This window comes from Caloenas nicobarica, chromosome 2 (genome assembly GCF_036013445.1).
Source record: "Caloenas nicobarica isolate bCalNic1 chromosome 2, bCalNic1.hap1, whole genome shotgun sequence".
Taxonomy (NCBI): domain Eukaryota; kingdom Metazoa; phylum Chordata; class Aves; order Columbiformes; family Columbidae; genus Caloenas; species Caloenas nicobarica.
This window is the reverse complement of record NC_088246.1, coordinates 156,950,077-156,970,512: the sequence shown is the minus strand read 5'-3', so window position 1 is coordinate 156,970,512 and position 20,436 is coordinate 156,950,077. Positions and strand designations below refer to the sequence as shown.

At 44.6% G+C, this 20,436-nt stretch overlaps 1 protein-coding gene across 2 annotated transcripts in view; it reads right to left on the bottom strand.

Annotated features, from left to right (window-relative positions):
- Nucleotides 1-6,186: 6,186 nt before the first annotated feature.
- CCN4 (cellular communication network factor 4) overlaps nt 6,187-20,436 on the bottom strand; it is a 39,318-nt gene continuing 25,068 nt past the window's right edge. For both annotated transcript variants that reach the window (XM_065628968.1, XM_065628967.1), the window contains 4 exons: nt 16,269-16,548; nt 9,327-9,584; nt 7,335-7,528; nt 6,187-6,513 (listed from right to left, as the gene is read on the bottom strand). In XM_065628968.1, coding sequence (XP_065485040.1) covers nt 6,214-6,513; nt 7,335-7,528; nt 9,327-9,584; nt 16,269-16,548 — 1,032 coding nt within the window. In that variant the 3' untranslated portion in view covers nt 6,187-6,213. The remainder of the gene's footprint in view (nt 6,514-7,334; nt 7,529-9,326; nt 9,585-16,268; nt 16,549-20,436) is intronic.

Here is a 20,436-nt window from a genome sequence, read left to right as displayed (position 1 = left end):
CTCGAAGAGAGCAAGAGCTGCCACCGGCTCGGATTTCGCAGCCCCTGGCTCTGTGCATGTGTGTGTGCAGGTCCCCACGAGGCTCAGCACCCTGCGCACAGCAAGATGGGCAGCGAGAGGGTGGTTGCCAAGCTGTGGTTTCGCCCCGCGTGGTAGACCCAGCATTGACGTGGGGCATGGCCAACCTGCTTGTAGGGCTGGGGAGCCTGCCCCAAGCAAAGGAGCTACCCAGCCTCTTGCAGTTCAACCCCCTTGCCTTACCTCAGATTTACACTTGCATCTCCCAAGCTGGGAAATGTCATTTATTGACTGATTGCAATGTGTTTTCATTTATTTTTAATGATAAGTAGAGGCCAAATCAAAGAAAATCATATTTATTTACCATCAGCTCCCGATCTTGAACTTTGATCCTGTGTGAAGCCCCTCCATACTGCTCACACAGACTTGGCGGGACGGGAGGTGTCGCAGGGGTAGAATCATATAATCATAGAATGTAGAGCCTAGCCCGGTTGCCACAGGGTCAGCACTTAATTTGGAAAGTGCAAAGTACTCAGAGGATGGTGGGTTTCCCAGCCTAGTCGAAATGTGGTGGCTGAGAGAGCAGACAGGAAGATTTTCATGCAAGACTCTGTGCTTGGTGGCTGCCATAGGTGAGAGCAGAAGATGCAGAGGCCATATGGGACTTCTGGTGCCTGTAGAAGCACCAGAAAAAAGTGCTGTCTTTGCTAAAAGCTGTTGCCAGAAGCACAGTTGACTGGAATGTGCTTAAAAATGCAGAGGACTTCCCAGAAAAAAAAAAAAATCGCACTGAAGGAGAAGACTGGGGACAGGGTGCTAATGTTCTGGTAGTCATAAGCAATGCCAGCACAGACTCATTACTGTACAGAACCAAAGGCCACTCAAAACGTTTAAGTTCCTACTGAGGCAGGTAACCTACTTCAGGCTGTGAGGCAAACTTGATTTGTGGGAAAACCCTACAAGTGTTTTTTTTCTAGAACTGAATGGTGGAATCCTTACTGGGAATAGCTCTGAGGATATATGAATGCAGGGATACGGAATAATGATTCCTTAATTTAAATGCTTTCTCTCGTGTCTTTAACACCTTTTTTGAACAATTTCTGTCTGTGTGGCTGCTGCAAACAGGCTACTCCTGCAGCCTCTCATGAGAGCTAATAAAGAAGCCATGCTTATGCAGGGTGAGGAACACACTCAAAAAAATCAAACCCTAGAACCAGAAACAGACCAGAAAACAAGGACGTGAGCTGGGGAACACCTGGATTCCTGAAGCTGCCAAAATATTCACAATTAAGGAAATGGCCTCAGAGCATCCTTTTTTACCACATTGCTGGCTCTTTGTTTTTATTTTCATGTGTCCTTCAGTCCAGGGCTTTTTCACACATTGGAAAGGCACACTGGGACATTGGCCGGGTGAGAAGATTAGAAAAGGAAAAAGAAATGTCAGCGGCAAACAGGTTTCACCTTGTTTTGCTTGTCTAAACTTCTAAATGAGGTGTCAGTCATCGATTCATTAATCATTTACCACTTATGAGGTTACTTAATATCTTTAAACTATAGCAGCACCATGCCATCTATAGTAACTCGCCGTGATGCTATATGAACAAGTAATATGTGTTACATGGTTGGTGTAACTCAGACTGACACTGCCAAACCAATCTGGTTTCCCCATTAATTTTTCATATATTTCAACATATGAAGCTTACAGAAATAACTCTGTAAAACTGTTTAAATCGGAAAGTCACAGTTTGAAAAGGTATGTGTATGGCTATGTGCCTGTGGTTAATGAGAGCATTCTGTCTCCATTAGTTTAATAAACCACTTGCCTTAAAACTCCTTCAAAAAAATGGGAGGAAAAAAATCTTCAGGGCTTAATTTAAAAGATGACACAGTCTGTCTGAATATTATGGCCTTCCTGGAATATTACATGTACACTTCACAATCCTAATGAGCATATAAAAAAACCCTGCACTGCACCCTGCATGGACACTGAAATGGTGTTTTAAAAAAATCATCGATGTTTAACGTAAAGGCAACTTTATAAGTCACATTCTTGCTTCTTTCCATCTGGCAGTGAGTGGCTGTCCTGCTTTCTGGCGTTCCCAAACAAGCCAGCTTGAGCCACCGTACTGACTCTGGTGAAGTCCTTATAGAAGGCTAATTGCTGTGGTCGCTGGAGTTAGCTGGAGTCTTGACATTCATACCGGCATGAGATGACCCTCAAAACCCCATCCTCCAGCCCTGTCCCATCTTGCAATGCCAACAGGATGACTGGCGTGAGCAGGGCTTGTGTCAAACTGTCTCAGCTTAGCCTGGATTGAAAAATTTTCACTCCCATCCTTTCTCCAGTCCTTCCCTAGACCACTGCACCAGAGGGGTCTGGCACCAGCTTGGATCCTGGTATCTCCTCAATGGTATTATTGTTGCTTTCTTGAATGATAGTGCCACTTTCAGGTCCCAGTAGAGACCTGGGCCCATTGTACAAGGCACTGTACAAATGTATAGTGAGCCTCAGTTCCTGCTGGAAGAGTTCTCAGTCTCAACAGAGGCAATGAACAGCAGGGCTTTGTTGTTCTCGCTCTGGAGAACTGAGGAAAAGGGAAGCGAAGGGCTGGATCCTTTGAGGATCGAGCTCCTCAGCCTATTCAAACAATAACCACAAAAGTACTTTTGTAAAGATACACAATTTGTATCTCCTAAGCTCAAAGGGAGCCGGGAACCAAACCTAAATGCTGGCCTATTGCCTTAGTCCTAAGGCTAATCTTGTAAACATCTGTTAAAACAAAGGATCTCTAAGGTGCCATAAAATGCAAGTCAAGTTCACTGGCTACAAGTGTTGCTCTTCCTCTTTCAGTTGCACGGACAGACAAGCAGTTGCACAAGCAGTAGAGCTAACGAGGCTTGGTTTTCTGTAGATTTGTGTCCAATGTCTGCACAGAACTGCTTGACATCAATGAATAACCACCATTCCTCATCCATGATGTCTTCAGCTCTCCTTCCTCCATGGCTGCATGTTTCTACCTGGCACATCTGCTCAAAATCCCTTAATGCTGCTGTTGTGGTCGGGCCATGCTGCAGGCGTGTTGGACATGTTGGCTGTCTGGCAGATGTCTACAGGCTTGGTAGGGGCCATGTGGTGGACCTCTTCCCTGCCCTGGTATTTTTTATTTCAGGAATTTTCAGGAATTCATTTTTTATTTCAGGAATTGCAATCCTTCCGAGATCTTTACCCACAAAGGGACTGACTGACAAACAAATGGACAGTACAGTTCCATATGCCTTGTTCCCTTAGGAAACAGAAACATTTTGCCGCACTGGGTGAGATCTGTGGTTTCCAGGCATTCACTTCCCTACAAACCAACACGCACTGGAGCTGCTGGTGATGCATTAGCTTACAATAGCTTCTTTTATCTCTCAATGAAAGCTGTGTGTTTCAGCCACTGCAGCATTTGGTTACGGTGGTTACAGCATGAGCTAATTGCAAAGTAAAGCAAGCCTAATTTAATAGGCCACAGTTTTGGGTATGTCTTCTGATCCTGTTTTCTTGTTTCCTTATGTGCACATATAAGACGGAGAAAGACTGATTATACATATAAACACACATTATATGTGCACTCCATATTATGCACCACAGGCAGCACCATAGGAATATATGTATGTATATATACACTTATATACTCATGGACAAGTTCAGATATTGTTTTATATATAATATTATATACATCTTTATATAAATACATGCAAATACTATTTTATGTTTGCATATATACATATATGCACGTAAATATATGTAGGTTTTTACATATATGCATATACACACACACATATATATGGAATTTTAAGATGGGGCAGAACTAGAACACAGGATTCTAAGTCATATTTAAGGGATCTGATTGAACTGTGGAGTTGTCACATGCAGGGACAGGAGTTGGACTCAATGATCCTTGTGGGTCCCTTCCAACTCAGGACGTTCTATGATTCTATGATTGAGAAGAAGGTCCTAGTATGGCTTCCCTACCAAGCACCTCAATACAAACCATTTTCCCGTTTGGAAAAAATTGACAACTTCTTGGCTAAGGCCTCTTTTTCATGTTCCCTTGGACTATTTTTTACCAAGTGATGGAGTTCATAATGTAACATGCTCAGTCTTGCAAGTACTGAAATCTCATTTGGGTGGAGGTCAATAGGTCAGATGTGACCTCTCCTGTCACATCATCCAGGTCAAATGCAGTTGTAAGGCTGAATCTTGTAAAGTGCCAGCATCCTCAGATGCCTTATCACCAGAGGAACAAGCAGGAAAGGCACTTTGCACCTGCACTGGAACATGCAGACGGGGATCACCCTTCTTTTCTGCCACCAGAGATTTCAAAAAAGATTTAGTAAAAGCTTTGAGTTAAGGAATGACCTAGCTCTACAAAATATTTGTGGGCCAAATACTAGTATAGAAACAAATCTGCTATTGAAGTTAACAGCTTTTGAAGATATACAGCATTTCTCCTGGACTTTTTTTTTTTTTTTTTACATAGGAATTGCATTATTTTCAGCCTGCTCACAAGAAGTTTTAATTTATCATAGCCAGAAAGATTTGTGTCTCCTGGAAACTAATCTAACTTCTTCTGGGTTGTCAAGACGAAGACAGACAACTTAACAACTGGAACTAAAGCAAAATAAGATACAAAATAGTTGCATCATGTGAAGTTCAGACCTGCACTGATCCAGTCTGCAGTCCTTGTGTCACTTGGCAGTTCTGCTGTGCCACCAGGGATTTGGTAAGCAGATACCACAGTTCCTCATGCAGAAACACATTTCTACTGCTCAGCTCTCCCAAGTGAAGCAACAGCAAATGTGTCATGGTGCGTGGGAGCTGTACCAGCAACTCATTGGAGGAAAAATGGCTCCAGTATGCTTCAGTGATAAGAAATTTATTGTCTGGAAAGATAACAACATGTTTTTTCTTCTCTTAGCTGACATTTGATGTGAAACCAATTCTGCAGAAAATGTTTGCTTTGATGTTTACTCTAAGCAGCAACCCAGTTGCAACTGGTGAACCAGAAGCAATGCCAAGGGTTGTCCTCCCCTTTTGCATCCACTCATCCACAGAGCTGATAGGAAGCCTAACACCTGCTTTCTCATTTGGCACATATCTCCTTTCCTTTACTACAGCCATGTAAAAGAAAGGTATGTGTCACTGGCAAGGTGGCAGTGAGAAGCAGGACCTACATGCTGGTAACACCACGGGGAGGAGAAGGTGGTCGTCTCCAGGCACGGACCTCACCATGTCTATGTAAAGAAATGGGCCTATGAGGTATTGTCTTTCATTTCTTATCTGACTGTACATTTCAGCCTTCATGTGTGCAGAGCCAACCTAGAAGCAGTATGTAATCCATGACCAAGAAGATCTATCTTGAAAGGTCTGGGGTGGTCATTTTGGATTCACAACATTCAGTCTGCTCATGATCAGAGCTGGTAGAGAAACTGTGAAAAATGTTCCTGGTGCAAGATACTCCAAGAGATCACAGTGAGTTCGAGTAGGACACGGAGGATCTTTGGCCCAGCTCAATGCAGTGAGACAAGGACTCCTTGCACAGAGATTTCAGAAGAAACCCTGGGTTGTTACCATGAACTTCACCATAGAGTTGGATCTCACTGACAAGGACAGAGGGGGAGTTTCCAGGACTATTCTTAGTGTGACAGAGGCCAGAGTTTAGTCCCAAGGGTCACCAGCATCAAAGACTGAAGTCTAATGTTGAAAATAAAACACATATACCAACACTCCCTTATACCAACACTCCCTTTCCAGCTTGGACCACCTTATTCAAGAAATGACAGTAATGATGTCTCAAGCTGATGTCTAAGCTACTGACAGACATACTTTTGCTGTCAAACTAGTGTACTATTCTTTCCTTTAGGTAATTAAACTACTGGCCTAATAAATGGCAGTGCCAACAGGACTGTCATTTAAGTCCTAGAATCTGTGCATAGAGAAATTTCTGGCTGCTGTTAATGGATGGAAGTCTATTAGAGTTAAAACCCTGCTTGTTCAAGGCCTCTCCAAAAACAATGTGACAAAACAAGGAGATTTGACATCCCAACTCAGGAAAAAACAAATTGTACATTGGCAGTAGATGAAAGTTTCTCTTTTTATTTTAAAACCTCTGTAAAATCAGAGCAATGGGTCAATTCCAGCATTCAGCCAATTTAATTAGCGATCTCAGAATAATCGTGGTAATGAGCCAAGTCAGCAAAGATGTCATTTGGGTTCTTGCAGTTCAGGTTGCAAAAACAAGCATTGATCCACATGATTTTCCAGGAAAACTCAGTTCCATCTGGACAGTCAAACCTCACTTCAATAGTCTTGGACTTGTAGGGTGTGCAGCACCTGTTGTCTGTGCAGACGCCGCAATATTTGGGTCTATACAGACTTTTGCTCACACATCCTGAGATGGTGTAGTTCATTGGTTCATTGGCCCGGTAGACAGCCAAGCACTTCTTCCCAGGCTAAATCAGAGAAGAACAGAAGAGACAGGTTAATATTTATTGCTGACACAGGTAGTCCATACAAACTACCTTCCTGATATTTAAAGGGTTTTGAAGCCCATTAGGAAGAATTTTACAGCCCTGGCCTGGAGGGTGTGACAGATTTACGTGTTTAGACATACGAACCCAGAGGCTGCAAGCAGAATATATGCAAAACACAGTCCAGAGCCATGACAGCAGTGCACCGCTGCTTTTCCACTAGCTGAGTCACAGCTCTGTCTGAACCAGCACGCAAGCACAGTGGACTTGCCTTGCCTTTCCCTGCAAGGACCTTTCAACCTTTCGGAAGGGTGTGTTGTAACAGGACAAGGGGTGATGGTTTTAAACTAGAAGTGGGGAGAGTCAGGTTAGACATGAGGAAGAAATTTTTTTACAATGAGGGTGGTAAAACCCTGGCCCAGGTTGCCCAGAGAGGTGGTGGATGCCCCATCCCTGGAGACATCCCAGGCCAGGCTGGACGGGGCTCTGAGCAACCTGACCTGGGTGACGATGTCCCTGCTCATGGCAGGGGGATTGGACTAGATGAGCTTTGAAGGTCCCTTCCAACCCAAACTGTTCTATGATTCTATAACTGGGATTAAACATCTCTGTTTTTCATGCCAGGTTGTGGAAGCAGAGGCAGGACACATTTTTGAGCACTCTGCAGCACAGTGGGTCCACATATACTCTCTAACGGCCTCCAAGATCAGAAGTGCAGCCCTCAGAGGGCTGAATGCTGCCGAAAAAAGGCTGACCCCGTGTCCAGGCAAAGCTGAAGGGGTGTGTGGAGAAATGGTTCCCACCTTAATGTGCTTGGTTATATCCACCTCGCAGGGCCGCATGTTGCACAGGCGGCTTTCCTTCAGGAGCCGGCACTGGTCGTTGTCATTGGAAATCCTGGTGGAGATGCCCAGCCCGCAAGTCTTTGAGCAGGGACTCCAGGATGAGGTGTGAACAATGCAGTTCTTCTGCCAGACTTCATCTTCTCCCTCGTATGCTGCAGAGACCAGATTAACCCCGCATTATCCAGTGTGGGCAGCTCTCCATATTAAACACCTTCTCCCCAGCTCATTTCACATTCACTAACCTGAATAATTAAATCGCAGGGAAGTGGCTCGGCATTCCCGCAAACCTCCTCATCCCATCCCCCTTTGCCACTGACCTACTTGTGTCAGACCCTCCAGTGCTGCGAGCGCTCGGGGCCAGGGTTCATTTCTTTATTTCCCTTTGCAGCTTCACACAAGGGGGTCCTTGTCTGGGACCCCCAGGTGCTGCCACAATGCAAACACTTAATTATAGAAGCCTGCGCCAGCCGGTGCAGAAAAGGGACGAGATCTGATCCCACCATGAGGGTTTATTTCTGAGGCCATTTAATTGATTCCCCTGTAGCAGCAAGTGGTTGACAGTCTTTGCTGTATGGCTGAGGGGCTTGGGAAGCAGCCACAGCCTTTCACTGGGAGGAAGAGCAGCTTGAATAGCTCCCTGGGAGCTCGGCAGCCCCTTGAAAAAAGGGTGGGCTCTGTTTTGAAAGCAGCCGACAGCCCCAGTTCAGGTTCCTTCACAGCCAAAGTCCCCACTGGTGTGCAACTCACAGTACAGTGCTCAGGCAGAAGTCTGGTAGAAACCCTGCTGCACTGAGCTTGCTCATTATTATATTTTGTATCATACTAATTTTTATATTAAATGTAATAAATACTAGTCTCACTTCTATAAGACTTCTACTTGTAAGAGAAAAAGTCAGGTAAGGAAAGCTATGTTATGCCCACTTTGAGAGACAGGTCACGAAGACATAAGGCTGATTTCAGTAGTAAATGTTTCGAATTTGGACCTACCCTACAGTTCAAAGCTACCAGGGACACAAGTGAGGGCTAAACTCTGGTGATTTTAACCCACAAAATGGAAACCAAAGCTTTGTTTTGTGCAAAAAAAAAAAAAAAAACAGACCAAAGATTGGCAAAAAATCCATCAAGGAACCAAAATCCTGGTTTAGAATAAGCATCCTCTGTCTTCTTGAGCTCTGATTTTGTGAGAAAGTCTAAAATAGGGAGCTGTGATTCTATGAATGTCACTACATTGCATCACAGGGTGTTATGAGAATGAATTTAAGACATACATGAATGTGAGCCCTTCTGTATCACTTGGGAGCATGTCTGAGGCAAACGTTACCAGCTCTGTTCACTGGGCTATATGATCCTCACTATGAATGTGAGTGTGAGGAAAGAAGATACTTCATGTGATACGTAAAATAGGTAGTTCAATAATGTCACCAGTTCAGAACTGCCAGAAAGCTATACTAACACAAAGAAAATTTAGCCCAATTGGCAATAACACTTCCGTAACTTCCAATAACTGTTTTCAAGGTGTTATGCGAGTTTGGGACTACCAAGATACAGGGGCTTAACTCATAGTACTAAAGCACGATCATCCAGACAGAAAGCCTCAGTTCAAAATTAAACTGAGCCCATGCTGTTTCTCCAGAGGGACCAGACTGAAAAAAATAATGGTGAAGTAAAAAGGACTTGTGACATCTTCCAAGTGTCAGCAGATCTATGCTTCCAAGGGGACTTTGCCACACAAGCATGTTTGATGAGTCTCATATTGCCGCTAAGGAGTTCAAGCACATCACTGGTGTTTGCATGTCCTGTCCTTTCACTACGTGCTGTGTAGGAGTCTTTATGCTTCGTTCACACAATAGACACCTGCCAGATCTGGAAGTACAAGCTGATACTTTGGTTGCAGACTCTGACTTCAGTTGCCCGATGACAAAGGAGAGGTCCAACCCAGTCCCACCATACCTGCAGAGGAGATGTGGCGCGGAGACGTCTTCCTGATTTTCTTGGAGTCATCGCAAATCCACTGCTCGCAGCACTTCCCTGCCATCTTAATCAGCTTCGGGTTTGGGCACCAGACAAGGGGAGGACGTGAGTTTGTGCACATGGGAATACAGCCCACAGCCCCGTTAATGCACGTGCAGTTGTATTTGCAGTTGGGTTGAAATGTGTCCCCATTGTTATACCTGACTCCATTGAGGACACACCCTACACCGACAATCTCTGAAAGGAAAGAAAAAGAAAGACACACAGAGTACCATTAAAATAATTCTGGCAACAAACAGTGCTGATGTGTTTATTTACCAAGCTGCTCCCTGGGCAATGGAGCCAACGTGGAGACTCAGCAGTGCTGCAGGGTGATGTGTTCAGCGTGATGCTGAGCCAAATGTGGTCACACCATCTAGGAAACTGTTTTCATTCTAAATCGCAGAAAAAAAACCCAAAAAAACACCAACGAAAAAAACAAAAAACTTTTAATGATTCATGGAAAAAATAAGTGAGAAAATAAAACACATTTTATCCACAAGTGCTCACCTAAAATAGCATTTCATGGCATGCTGGTAAAAGTTTTTTGCAGCAGGAGCAATCCAAGTAATTAAAACAGATATTGAGTGAAATTCAAGGTTTTCAGGGACATTTGAGAGGACTACATGGAGCTGCAAATGTGACACACCATTCTGAAGCAGAAGAGGGATGCAGCCAAGCTAGCAAAGAAGCACCGCAAATGGCACTGGATTTCTATATTTAGGCAACCAGATCCCACCCAGTTTATCACAGGACAATTTTCTTCGAAAATGAACTAACACTTTGTAAAGCCATGAAAATTAGTATTTGGTGTATATTTTTAAGCAAAATCACAAAAGTACAAGCTTTTTAATTGCCCATGAACAGGAATCACATTCATTCAGGAAATAAGACACAAGAGGTATAAAGTAGTAACTTTTTTTTTTTTTCAAAGTTAGGGAGAGTTATTTGGAACCAGTGGCAGAAATATTCTAAAGAAAAATTCAAACTTCAATTTCTTGTTTGGTCACACGGAGGCAGCGTGCACGCACCCACCAGGTTGCTCAAGTTTTAAGTCTGGTTGGAAATGGAGCTGCAATGTGGCTGCTTCAGGGCCAACATAAATTGGAACGCTGAATTAAAATTCAGCATGCTTCCTATTTTTAGAATAGACTGAATGAAAAATCAAAAGCAAATCCCATTTTCTGCACAAAAATGAGACTCGCTGGAATCTGAAGCACAGATCCAGATCCTCAGTTTGTGCTCACCTCAGATTTTAATAGTGCTTCAGCCTTTGTATTGAAGAGACATCACTCAGTGCTGGATCCAGAGCTGAGGATTCAGTTAAGCTTCTAGGTGTGCACACAGATTATGACAGTTTAAGAAAATTCTGTATTCCCTGGTGTTTTGCTCCCAACATGTCTCTCCTGGAGGTCTCATACATGAAGAGGTTCATCATGAGAACATCGCTAAGCATAGACAGAGGGGTTATTGAATGCCTTCATGCAGAATCGCGCCAAATCTGCATCCAAGTCAGTCAATTTGGGAGCACTTTGCAGTTCCTAGCACACATGCACAGCGTCTGCCTCCCCACCTGGGCACGTCCCTCCCCAGCCTGTTGTCTCTGCTTTGGTGCAGAGAAAAGCCAACAACAAAGGAAAGCTTTAGTGACTCCCATCAAGCTCCTTTGTGGTGTTCAGGTGACCAGATGCTGGGACACACCCCAGCCTGCCAGTCCAGATACAACCTGAATTTCCCACAGTTTCACCCCATTCCCTTTCCCAACACCAGTTCCTAGCTCTTTCAGGATCCTTATTTTCCACAAATTATATTGTGTCTGTAGTCCTGCATGCACTGGATTCTCTAGACATAGCTTTTGGCATCCAGCTGCAAAGCAAATTCATTAGAGCAGTTAGTCCCCAACACCCAGCACAGGAGTCCCGCTCTTGCATTCACCCACTCTGAGGTCAGAGCAATAGCTGGCACGCTCAGAGTGGGCTGACACAGCCTATAGAATCATAGAATCATTTCGGTTGGAAGAGACCCGCAGGATCATTGAGTCCAATCATAACCTAATGGAACGCTAGCACTAAACCATGTCCCTAAGGACCCCATCTAAATGCCTTTTAAACACCTCCAGGGATGGTGACTCCACCACTTCAGTTACACACTAGTGCCCCCGGCCCCACCCCTCCGGGGTTCCGCACCATACACAAGGCTGGCCAGCTCAGCACCACACTGCGGTCTCGAACTCCTGGACTCAAACAATTCGACGGACTCTACCTCCCGACACAGCTGGGACAACAGGCGTGTGCCACCACTGCTGGATCTCGTCCTCACTAACAAGGAGGGTCTGGTTGAAGCAGTAAAGGTGGGGGGCTGCCTTGGTTGCAGCGACCATGAGATGGTGGAGTTCAGAATCTCCTGTGGTGGGAGCAGAATACCGAGCAGAATTGCAACCCTGGACTTCAGCAGGGCCGACTTTGGCCTTTTCAAACAATTGCTGGAGGAAATCCCGTGGGCAAGGCTGCCTGAAGGTAAAGGGGCCCAAGATAGTTGGTTAACATTCAGAGACTGCTTCTACCAAACTCAAGATCAGTGCATCCCGACACGTAGGAGGTCAAGGAGGGGAGCCAGGAGACCTGCGTGGTTAAACAGGGAACTGCTGGGCAAACTCAAGTGGAAGAGGAGGGTTTACAGATCATGGAAGGAGGGGCTGGGCGCTTGGGAAGAATATAAGGTTGTTGTTAAAGGATGTAGGGAGGCAACTAGGAAAGCTAAGGCCTCCTTAGAGTTAAACCTGGCGAGAGGGGTCAAGGACAACAGAAAAAGCTTCTTCAAATACATGGCAGATAAAACTAACACCAGAGGCAATGTAGGCCCACTGATGAATGGGGTGGGTGCCCTGGTGACAGAAGATACAGAGAAGGCAGAATTACTGAATGCCTTCTTTGTCTCTGTCTACTCTGCCGGAGGCTGTCCTGAGGAGCCCCGTACCCCTGAGGCCCAGAGGAAGGCAGGACAATGGAGGAGTTTGCCTTAGTGGATGAGGACTGGATTAGGGACCAGTTAAGCAATCTGGACATCCATAAATCCATGGATCCAGATGGGATGCACCCGCGGGTGCTGAGGGAGCTGGCTGAAGTCATTGCTGGACCGCTCTCCATCATCTTTGCCAAGTCTTGGGAAACGGGAGAGGTGCCTGAGGACTGGAGGAAAGCAAATGTCACTCCAGTCTTCAAAAAGGACAAGAAGGAGGATCTGGGTAACTATAGACCAGTCAGCCTCACCTCCATCCCTGGGAAAGTGATGGAACACCTTATCCTTGGTGCCATCTTAAGACATATCAAGGATAAGAGGGTCATCAGGGACAGTCAACATGGCTTCACCAAGGGGAAGTCATGCTTGACCAACCTCATAGCCTTTTATGAAGACATAACAAGGTGGATTGATGAAGGCAGAGCAGTGGATGTGGTCTACCTTGACTTCAGCAAAGCATTTGACACCGTCTCCCACAGCATCCTCACAGCTAAGCTGAAGAAGTGTGGACTGGACGATCGGGTAGTGAGGTGGACTGGGAACTGGCTGAAGGAAAGAAGCCAGAGAGTCGTGGTCAATGGGGCAGAGTCTGGTTGGAGGCCTGTATCTAGTGGAGTCCCTCAAGGGTCAGTACTGGGGCAGGTATTATTCAATATATGCATCAACGACTTGGATGAGGGAATTGAGTGTACTATCAGCAAGTTTGCTGATGACACCAAGCTGGGAGGAGTGGCTGACACGCCAGAGGGCTGTGCTGCCATCCAGCGAGATCTGGACAGGCTGGAGAGTTGGGCAAGGAAAATTTAATGAAATATAACAAGGGAAAATGTAGAGTCTTACATCTGGGCAGGAACAACCCCAGGTTCCAGTATAGGTTGGGGAATGACCTATTAGAGAGCAGTGTAGGGGAAAGGGACCTGGGGGTCCTGGTGGACAGCAGGATGACCATGAGCCAGCACTGGGCCCTTGTGGCCAGGAAGGCCAATGGTACCCGGGGTGGATTAGAAGGGGGGTGGTTAGTAGGTCGAGAGAGGTTCTCCTTCCCCTCTACTCTACGCTGGTGAAACCTCATCTGGAATATTGTGTCCAGTTCTGGGCCCCTCAGTTCAAGAAGGACAGGGAACTGCTGGAGCGAGTCCAGCGCAGGGCAACGAAGATGATGAAGGGAGTGGAGCATCTCCCTTATGAGGAAAGGCTGAGGGAGCTGGGGCTCTTTAGCTTGGAGAAGAGGAGACTGAGAGGTGACCTCATTAATGTTTATAAATATATAAAGGGTGGGTGTCACGGGGATGGAGCCAGGCTCTTCTCGGTGACAACTAACAGTAAGACAAGGGGTAATGGGTTCAAGCTGGAACACAAGAGGTTCCACTTAAATTTGAGAAGAAACTTCTTCTCAGTGAGGGTGACGGAACACTGGAACAGGCTGCCCAGGGGGTTTGTGGATTCTCCTTCTCTGGAGACATTCAAAACCCGCCTGGACACCTTCCTGTGTAACCTCACCTAGGTGTTCCTGCTCTGGCAGGGGGGTTGGACTAGATGATCTTTCGAGGTCCCTTCCAATCCCTAACATTCTGTGATTCTGTGATTCTGTGACTTCCCTGGGCAGCCTGTTCCAATGCCTGACAACCTTTTCTGTGAAGAATTTTTTCCTAATATTCAATCTAAACCTCCCCTGGCGCAACTTGCGGCCATTTCCTCTTGTCCTATCACTTGCTACTTGGGAGAAGAGACCAACTCCCTCGATTTTACAGCCTCCTTTCAGGCAGTTGCAGACAGCGATCAGGTCTCCCCTCAGCCTCCTTTTCTCCAGGGCTGAACAGCCCCAGTTCCCTCAGCTGCTCCTCATCAGACTTGTGCTCCAGACCCCTCACCAGCTTTGTCACCCTTCCCTGCACTCTCTCTAGTATCTCAAAATATATGACACCATGTATAAGAACATGTCAGCAGATCTTGTTGTGTGCATCTACTTCCACACTGAAAGCAAGGAAAGGACCACAGCTTTCTATGGCGGCCAGAGACAAACCTCTTCACTTCCCAACCATGGAAAGACTGACCTCCTTCAGCTGTGCACACCACAATGCTCCTCACCATATAGACATAAATGTCACATAATGGGGGATATATTGTCTTGGCAATAGGCATGTGAAAGTGCTTTGGATTGGGAATCCTTCCAGACCTCACTGGGGAAGCTGGGAATCAAGCTTCCTACATCACAGTGCTGTTGCATGATTAATGCCTGTGATGTATAGGAGGACTACAAAAAATAAAATAATTGTTTTTTTAAAAATCGACTAAGAAAGCAAGTGTTTAAATAAATAAACATGAAGCAGTGTGAAGGTCTTTAAAGAGGCCAAGGAAGACTGAGGTAGCTTTGACACAACATCCACATTGTTTTCCTCTCCCAGCACAGGGCCAGCTGTGACGATGTCATTCTTAACAGATGTTTGTCTAACCTGTTCTTACAGACCTCCCATGAATGCTCCACACACAATCCAGACAATACATTTAAATGATCTCATATCCTCTTTTCTTAATCCTGGATCTTTTCTAATCTTGAAAATCACTGGTTAAGCTTATGGCTCCTTGCACATACCTTCTCTTGTTGTTATTTTACCCATATCTGACAAAAACCTGGCTAGAATGCCCTTTCTGTGTGCTTCTTTTTTGTGACTGAGCTAATGCAAAGTCAAGTTCATTTCTTACTACATTTCCCATTATTCTGCTGAGGAATAACAACTGTTAGTACCATTTCTACGAGAAACTTTCAGCTACCCTGGACCTCTTTACTCCTCAGACTTGCCCCTTGTGAAACTTCTGCTGATTTTCTCAGTTTATTGAAGCCCACTCTTTGCAATATTTTCTCTTTCCTGTGGATCAGTGATTCTGTCTATTCATCTTGCAATCGCCTGTCCTCCATTTTCTATCAGTACTTCATTTGTGGTTGTATTCCAGCCTGGAAGACCCTTCCTCTAAATGGCTTCTTCCTGTTTATAAATATAAAACCACAACTAACATGTTCTAATAACTTGCTAAACAGGTAGCTTCCTTTCTGATCAGCTATCTGTGTGATTGCACTCATAATTCTTTCCATTTTAATCATTCCCAGAGCAGTGATTTTCAATCATTTATGACATTTATGAGCAGAGCAGATTCCCCTCATGTTCTGAATCTCAGAACAAGTCAATATATCCTTGATACACAAAAAACTACCTCATTTCTTTTTCATCTTTTTCTTGAATAAAAACATTCCAGTCACATGAATTATCCCACCAGGAGTTTGTTATGACAAGCAGGAAGAAATCCTCCTGCTTTATGGCAGCTAACGTGACTGAAACTGTTGTCAGATTAAGGCTCAGACCTCAGTTTGTCACCAAGAAGCTTTTCGAAGACATGATTCATCCCTGACCCTCTTGACAAGATACCACGTGCTATCCTTCCTAGGGATCCACTATTGGGAATAAGCCAAAACCATCTCCTAAAGTTCATGGTTTTCATGTAGATGCCCATATTGCTTGTATTTAAAGTCAGCTGGATACCTTTCCCTTCTTCATCCCCAATCCACTACAGCACCTCCTCCTGTTACGGAGAATACAGAATCATCTACTTGCAAATCTCAAGACCTTCAAATGTGGGTTGTTCCTTGCTCATGGCTGCAGCCAGCTCACAGAGCAAGAATTCAGAAGTTGTTTCTCATCCAGCCAGCTGCCCTGAGAATGCAGACAGCTATAAGGCAATGGAAGACGATGAATGGCAGAGCTGATGAACACACAGTCAGGTATCTAATGAGAGAAATTTCAGCCATTGCTCAGACTGAGGGGAGCTGCCAATGTGTATCTAAGTCAAAAATATATGTACATCACTTACGTGCACATACTCCTATTTCGTACCTAGGTCTGTCTCCACTGTAGTCACAGTATAAGCCCTTGTGGAAGTCACAGGTGTCGGCCTCAGTGCAATTTTCTCCACGCTGCTTGGCACAGGTCTTGCAGCAGTCGCAGCCGTCTGTCACCAGGCTGACACCTACCGAGCACCGAGGTGGGGACTTGGGACACTCGCACGGCCACTTACAGTATTGAGTCCGTGTGTAGGCCTCTGTTGTGGCAGGGATGGTGGGGGTCATGGCGGTGGAGGTCTGGGCAATGGCCTACAAACAAAGAAACACAGCTTGGAGAGCATTGCAGAGAAAAGGGAGCTGTGAACCCTGTGATGATTAGTCTTTGATAAAAATCCCCTCAGATCTAAAGAAACTTCAAGGAAATGTGAAAGACCCATGGAAAGGGAGCAGCCGCTCCTGTCTTGGAAACCCCTTCAGATATCAGCCAAGAGCAGATGTTCTGCAGCTTGGACTGGCACCCAAACTGCACAGCCCCAGCCCACTGGTACTCTGCCTTTTCCAGACCTTTCATCTCTAAACAGAGGTCTCTCCCCATGTAGAAACACAGGCACACATGTTAGCAGCTCTCTGACACCTGACTAGAAGGTGTGACAAGTCTCCAGTCTGTGCCACCCTGTGGTGCTTAGCTCTGGCAGAAGATTGTGCCACCCCATAAGCTGTTGTGCCTGTTCATTGAGACATAACTGTAGGACCTCTTGGCTACTCAAAGGCTTCCTCAAACAGCAGCAACTGCCCTTCAGGTCACTGAGCAAGATAAAAGTGATCGTGTTGCAGTGTGAAAGCATGTGACATGTGGCCCTGTTTGGCCTCATCTTCCTCAGGCTTATCCACATTTGTATGGGTCTTGTACCCAAAACCCAGGGGAACAAGAACCAGGCCTGTGAGCCCACCATCCTCACAGACACCCAGTCATGAACCTCTGCATTGTAAGGGTGATCTGAAACCCACAGGCTTAACACTCCGTCACAGACCTCCTGAGGATGACTTTGCCATTTTGTCTCTTCTTGCAACACTACTAATACTACAACAACTGCCACGTTACAGTGTCCCAGTCCTTTGACCTGAATAGAGATGAGGTTAGAGACAGAAGAAGATAACTTCTGAAACCAAAATCCTACTGTCTGTGAATGTCTTGGTGCACAACTTAACCCAACTCTGTAAAATGTTTTGCTTGTCTCCACCCCTATAACACAACACACTTGCAATTTAGCTCTCTGGCAGAGTCCCAGTTCTAAGCAATGAAGCTTCGCTGTGGCTATAACATTAAAAAAAAATGTGCTCTAAGTACTCTGACAAATACCCTTATCCATCCTTCAGTGTCCAGACTATCATATTTAGAATAAATGCTCTCTGTGAAACCTAAGTAGTCATAAGGCTCTTAGGTCTTTCTGTGATGGGCTCTTCCAGCTCTCACACTGTGGTTCCCGTGATGTTGCCCTGACCCACACAGTCAAACAACTGGGATATTTCTGCAGTGTTTTTCCACCTGTGCCTTTTTGCACATGCTTTTGTCCAGCATGGAGTTACTGTGGGAGCTATAAGTGCGGTGAGTATAAATGAAGCTTCATAATGTTAGTGGTTTTTGCATTAGCCATGCACAAATATTTGCCAGCATGGTGAACAAGGAAGGAAAAGTTTTATGGGGAGGACACTGCCAAGTTTCCATTTCCTGATCTTCATTTCCTTGGCAAATAAGAAAAAAAAAAAAAAAAAGGCACTGCAAATTAATTAAAAGTCTTACAATCAGATAAAAAATCCGACCAAGGCAGGAAAGGGTTTTCATGTGGCAAAGTGTTCTACACCAGTAGACACATTCAGTCACTATTACTGAGATAATGGAGTGCTGGGGTACCTTAGCTCATAGCAAAACCCTCAGAGGACCAAGGTTTATTGCCTTCTGTACTTTCCAGTCCCTGCAGAGCAAACTCTGGATGAAATTAAACAGCACCAGCCATGCTTGTGCTACAGGAAGGGTGCAAATAGGTCCAGTGACAAAGCAAAGATTTGGCTTTTCTATCTGGATCACTGCACACAAAAAACCGGAGTTGCACATGGGTGTCAAGCAGGGCACAGTAGCTCAGGCACAGAAACAAATAGGTTTATTTACAGGCTATCAACGGCAGAAAGAACATGACCGTGCCTGGGCGCATGTGGTCCAGAAGCCCCTACTGGTGACAAAATGTGAGTTCTGCAAAGAATAGGTGTGCAAACCTACAAAGTTCAGACACAGAGAGTCTAGGTCTGGAAATTACTAAAGCAATCGCATCCATACCTGACTACCTTGTACTGCACTCCATATTCCCCAGTGTTTTATCATCTTTACAGTTTCAGGTGTCTCAAATAAGAGGTTTTCCACTACCTCTCCATGGAGAAAATGCCCCAACCCAAGGCTTTGTGGGGAAAAGCATCCCCAAGAGTTCTGAACTCACAGCTGATGAGTTATCCATCAAGGTACCTCTGCAAAGCTGTCTTCTACAGCTTCCATGCTAGCAGACTCAGATTGTATCAAAGTATATTTCTCAACCTGCTGCTGCTGTATCTAAAGGTGTATTTAAGTACTTTAGTAATTAATTACCCTGTACTTAGAACACCAGATTGTTAACACATTGGTAATCACTGCCAAGTAGGCAATGTGTTTGCTCTGGGCATAATTCCCAATTCCATTAAAGACCCCTTTACAAATAGTTGGCTTTAAAGTTGGCTTTAAATTTGGCTTAAAATCACATTTAAACTCATGTTTAAACTAAAACATACTGATATAATTTACTTCGACTTTAAGGCTCCTTGATGCTGCCAAAGTTGTTAAAAGAGGAACATTCAGATCAATGAAAAGCCCTGGCCTTTTAATAGTGGTATTTTTCATTCCACTCACAATAATGTGAGTAGGTGCAACAATCTGTCACTTGAGACAAGGCATCTTCAAGTGCAATAAACCTACTTACTTTGTTGCTGATCATTAAAAAAGTGCTTAATGATCACACAGACAAAAATTACACAGCTATTTAAAAAGCCCATTGCTAAGGCCCAACCCTGTAAGTAAATCCCCTCACAGTCCCTTGTTTCTACTGTCAACATGAACAAGCAAACAGCTTCTACCCTGTGTGGATACAAAAGTGGCTGTGAATGAACACACGTAGCAAAGAGGAGCCAATAAGCCCTACTAGTCCTATGGTTTTAGTTAATACATGAAGGACTGAGGCTGAATTTTTGTAAAAGACTGAGTAGCTGGGAGCCATTTGGTGTCTTGTGATAGACAGGAATTTAGAGTAAATTATTTAACAACCCTTTCTCTAGGTCTAAAACCTGAGTCAGCCAAGGAAGCTTTTCAAGTGTCCTTATAGTAACTGTAGCTGTTGTAATTCTTGGACGTGCTGGCTAAAAAGTCCAGTGGTGTGGCTGAGTAAGCCATAGGAAGAATGCTTAGTATGGGTTACGTGAGCATCTTCAAATAATCAGTGTGGACAGGCATCAAAACACTTCAACTCACGTATTTTACAAGTAGGAAAGGCAAGGAGAGATGGAAGCGGCTTCCTGTTCGAGACTCTATCACCACCTGATCTTCTCTGGAAACTGTTGTCCACTGGGCTTTGGAACAAGTGCACAACCTGTGCAGCTTCCAGGAACTCCTCCTTTCCCTTCCTAAGTCCCTCAAAGCTTTGTTGTGAGAGAAACAATTCTGTAGATTTACAAAATTCTTGGCTTTTTCATGGACAGCTATCATCACTGGAATTTATAAATCCCTTTGGAAAAGTCATTCCTCCCTACTATAATAGTTCAGTATCCCAGAACACTTTTGGATATAGATACTTTCTAATTAATAGATATTATGGTTAACACATTATGAGTAATAACGTTTTATAAATATCACAATCATAACAACTCTTTCCACAGGTGCTATCAACAGGAAACCACACTGTAATGGCCTTCATTGATGGCCATCTGTAATTAGAAAACAAACAAGCAGATTAAAAAAACCCAAAACAACCTCTCATGTAAGTTAAGGTTTCAGGAATATGCCTTTACAGTCAATATAATGTAAAGGAGGACAACAGTTTTATAAGAAATTCAAAATGAGAATGAAGAGAAACTTAACACCAAAAAGTACAGTGCTAGGGATTTGACAAGTTTATTTTAAAA